Source organism: Otolemur garnettii, unplaced genomic scaffold (assembly GCF_000181295.1).
Source record: "Otolemur garnettii isolate 467f Iridium unplaced genomic scaffold, OtoGar3 scaffold00061, whole genome shotgun sequence".
Taxonomy (NCBI): Eukaryota; Metazoa; Chordata; class Mammalia; order Primates; family Galagidae; genus Otolemur; species Otolemur garnettii.
This window is the reverse complement of record NW_003852456.1, coordinates 11,165,124-11,168,696: the sequence shown is the minus strand read 5'-3', so window position 1 is coordinate 11,168,696 and position 3,573 is coordinate 11,165,124. Positions and strand designations below refer to the sequence as shown.

The 3,573-nt window shown below is 39.0% G+C and overlaps 1 protein-coding gene across 1 annotated transcript in view; it reads right to left on the bottom strand.

Annotated features, from left to right (window-relative positions):
- The window catches only part of NEK1 (NIMA related kinase 1), a 103,478-nt gene that overhangs the window by 23,241 nt on the left and 76,664 nt on the right, over window positions 1–3,573 (bottom strand). Inside the window, exon 27 of the mRNA XM_003792844.3 lies at window positions 1,000–1,120. Within this exon, the coding sequence (XP_003792892.2) occupies window positions 1,000–1,120 (121 nt within the window). The remainder of the gene's footprint in view (window positions 1–999; window positions 1,121–3,573) is intronic.

The window sequence follows — 3,573 nt, the reverse complement described above, 5'->3', positions numbered from 1 at the left end:
TATTTTTTGTTTCAATTTTTAAACAATTTCCTACTTTTTAAGTTATTGGTTTTTAATCAAACAATATATATATTTTTTCCCTTCAAAATCTAAACGTCAGGCCCAGTATGGTTGCTCACAACTGACTAGCATTCTGGGAGGCCAACACAGGTGGATTGTTTTGAGCCCAGGAGTTCAAGATCAGCCTGAGCAAGAGAGAGACTTTGCCTCTACTAAATATAGAAAAACCATCTGGTGTTGTAGTCCTAGCTACTCAGGAGGCTGAGGCAGGAGGACTGATTGTGCCTAAGAGTTGGAGGTTGCTGTGAGCTATGATGTCACAGCTCTCTATTCTGGGCAACAAAGTAAGATTGTGTCAGAATCACCCCCTCAAAATGTCTTACTGAGTTTTCTATTTGATATACTGTGGTATATCCACATGGAATACTAAGTAGCTATAAAATAAGAAAAATAGAAGACTTTTACCTACTAATATGAAAAAATTTCTCAGATTATTGACTACAAGTAAAACAAGGTGGAAAATACTATGTATATATACTAACAACTATATTTAAAAAGGAGGCAGACCTTGTATTTACTTTTGCTTGTGTATATATTAAAAACATGTCAAGGAAGAGGAAATAAGAAAAGGCTAGATGGGGGCAAGCAGGACTCTCTGTTGTGTATCTTCATATACTTTGTATGTTTGTTGATTTTTGAGCCATGTGAATATCTATTAAACATTAAATTATTTTTACAGGTTTTACAATATTAGGATATTATATTATTAGATTCTTACAGTATTTTTTTTTACTCGACCTGAACAAAAAACAATATTTTTATTATTATTATTTTTCCAGTTTTGGGCTGGGGCCAGGTTTGAATCCACCACCTCTGGAATGTGGGGCCAGCACCCTGCTCCTTTGAGTCACAGGCACTACCCCTAAAACCATATTATTTTTAAATAAGGATTACAAAAGGGTCCTGGATTTAGAAATCTAAGAAAAAGACGTAACACACTCAGTTTGCTTTGTTTGTTTTTCCTCAATTATCCACACATCGGTAACAGGGCATGGCAAGCGTTCATTTCTGTTTGTTTCACTTGGCTCCTGTAGAACTTCTGCCTCCAAATCATCAGGTTCTGTGAAGCATCAATACAATAAGAAACATGTCTCAAACCAAAATTTGTTGAGAGAAGACTAAATAAACTTTCTATAACTTATCACTACCTAGTTTTAGGCTAATATGTTAATTATAACAGACAAAATTAAATATTTTACCCAGAGGTCTCTAATCTTGTTATTATGTTAAGTCTCCATTTAACCCATTTCTGAAATAACAGACTCTTCCTTTTTTCTGTAACAAAAATACTCAAAAGAAATAGTGGGCCAGGTACTGTGGCTCATATCTATAATCCTGGCACAGATTGGGAGGCCAAGGTGGGAGGACAGCTTGAGGCCAAAAGTTTGAGACCAGGCAACATAGTGAGATCCCATCTCTAAATAATTAAAATTATCTAGGTGTGGTGTGGTGGTGTATACATGTCTAGCTACTTGGGAGGTTGAGGTGGGTGGATCATTCAGCCCAAAAGTTCCAGGTCACAGTGATCCACGATTGCACCACTGTACTCCAGGCTGGGCAAAAAGCAAGATGCTATCTCTATAAAAGAACCAAAAAGTAAAAAATAAAAAGAAATATGGTACACACTATTGTTCCCATTATGCAAAATTTTCTCTTCACTTAAATTTTAATAATAAATAAATCAGTTTAAAGAAAATATAAAAGCTACCTTAAAGAAAAAAATGTATCTGAGGTACTACGGTATCACTGATTAGTAACTGAAATGAAATTTTAATCTTTAAAATCTAAGACCAAAAATGAAAAAAAAAAGATTACCTGGACTTTCACAATGATATTGAGAACATAACTAAAGTTCTATTTTCTTAGAACCTGGAGTAATTAACAATCAAGGAGCTACCCTTGTTTTCAGGCTGGTTCACTTTTTACTTACTCACTTTTTACTATCTGAAAGTAGATACTGAGCAGAGAAGAGCCCTGAGCACCTTTGGCACATGGGAAGCTGACTGTGCTCCTGCTTGCTGGATGTCAGAATTCCTATGGACCATGATTGCTATGTTTCTGAAAAGGAGGCTCTGTGCCTGGTTCACTAGTATGTGTTAGGGACATGAATGACAAGTAAAACTACCTTTTTTCCCCACAGGTCTTCAGATTGAGAGTAACTGTGCCTGAAGAAGGGTAGCCAAAAACTCCCATCTGCACATAGGCCTGATTTTGATAACATCATCTTAGAGTCTGAGCTAACGTTATAATGAGATGGGACTTTGACAAGGGGATGAGTATTCTGCATGTGGAAGGAATATAAATAATTTTTGATCAGAGAGTAAACCATGGCAGATTAAGGGTAGCTGTAAATTCTTTTTTTTTTTTTTGAGGCAGAGTTGCACTTTATTGCTTTTGGTAGAGTGCTGTGGCATCACAGATCATAGCAACCTCCAGATCCTGGCCTTAGGCCAGTATCCTGCCTCAGCCTCTCGAGTAGCTGGGACTATAGGTGTCTGCCACAGCACCCGGCTATTTTATTGTTGCAGTTTGGCGGGGGCCGGGTTTGAACCTGCCGCCCTCAGTATATGCCAGTGCCCTACCAGCTAAGCCACAGGCGCCGCCCCTGCAAATTCTTTAACATTCTTCCCACTGACAAGTGGGGTGTTTCTCTTCCCTTCGAATCTAGGTGGGGCGGTGACTGCTTTGACCAATCAAAGTATGGCAGAAGTGATAGGGTGTCATTTGAGATTAGCTTTTAAGAGTACATGCAGCTTTCACATTAGCATTTGTGAGCCCTGGGCCATCATATAAAAAGTCAGACTACTTTGATTGAGAGAGTACATAAAATAAATCTGAAACCATACAAAGAGGAAGAGGTACCCAGCTTAGCCCAGCCCTCTAGCTACACTTGCCAGGATAGCTGAGACCAACTTGGACCCTTCAGACCAGTCTACTGACAAAATACACCAAATTATCTTTGAGAACTAGAAAAATCACATTAAGCCAGGCCTTCACTTAATTCTGGAAACATACTCATAAGATATAACAAAATAATTGTTTTGGCTGTAATCTCAGCCATACCTATAATCCCAGCACTCTGGGAGGCCAAGGCAGGAGGATCGTTTGAGCTCAGGAGTTGGAGATCAGCCTGGGCAAGAGTGAGATCCCTATCTCTACTAAATAGAAAAAACTAGCCAAGTGTTGTGGCAGGTGCCTGTAGTCCCAGCTACTCAGGAGGCTAAAGCAGGAAGATTGCCTGAGCCCTGGAGTTTGAGGTTGCTGTGATTTACGCTAACACCAAGGCAAAAAAAAAAAGTAAGTATTTTAACACTAAATTTCTTATTAGACAGTAATTTAAAAAAATGGACTAGTTACTAAAAGTATAAAGATACTGATTCTAGGCTTGGTACCTGTAGTGCAGTGGTTATGGTGCCAGCCACATACACTGAGGGTGGCGGGTTTGAACCCAGCCTGGGCCAGCTAAACCACTGCAACAACAACAACAAAAATAGCCGGGCGTTGTGGTGGGCG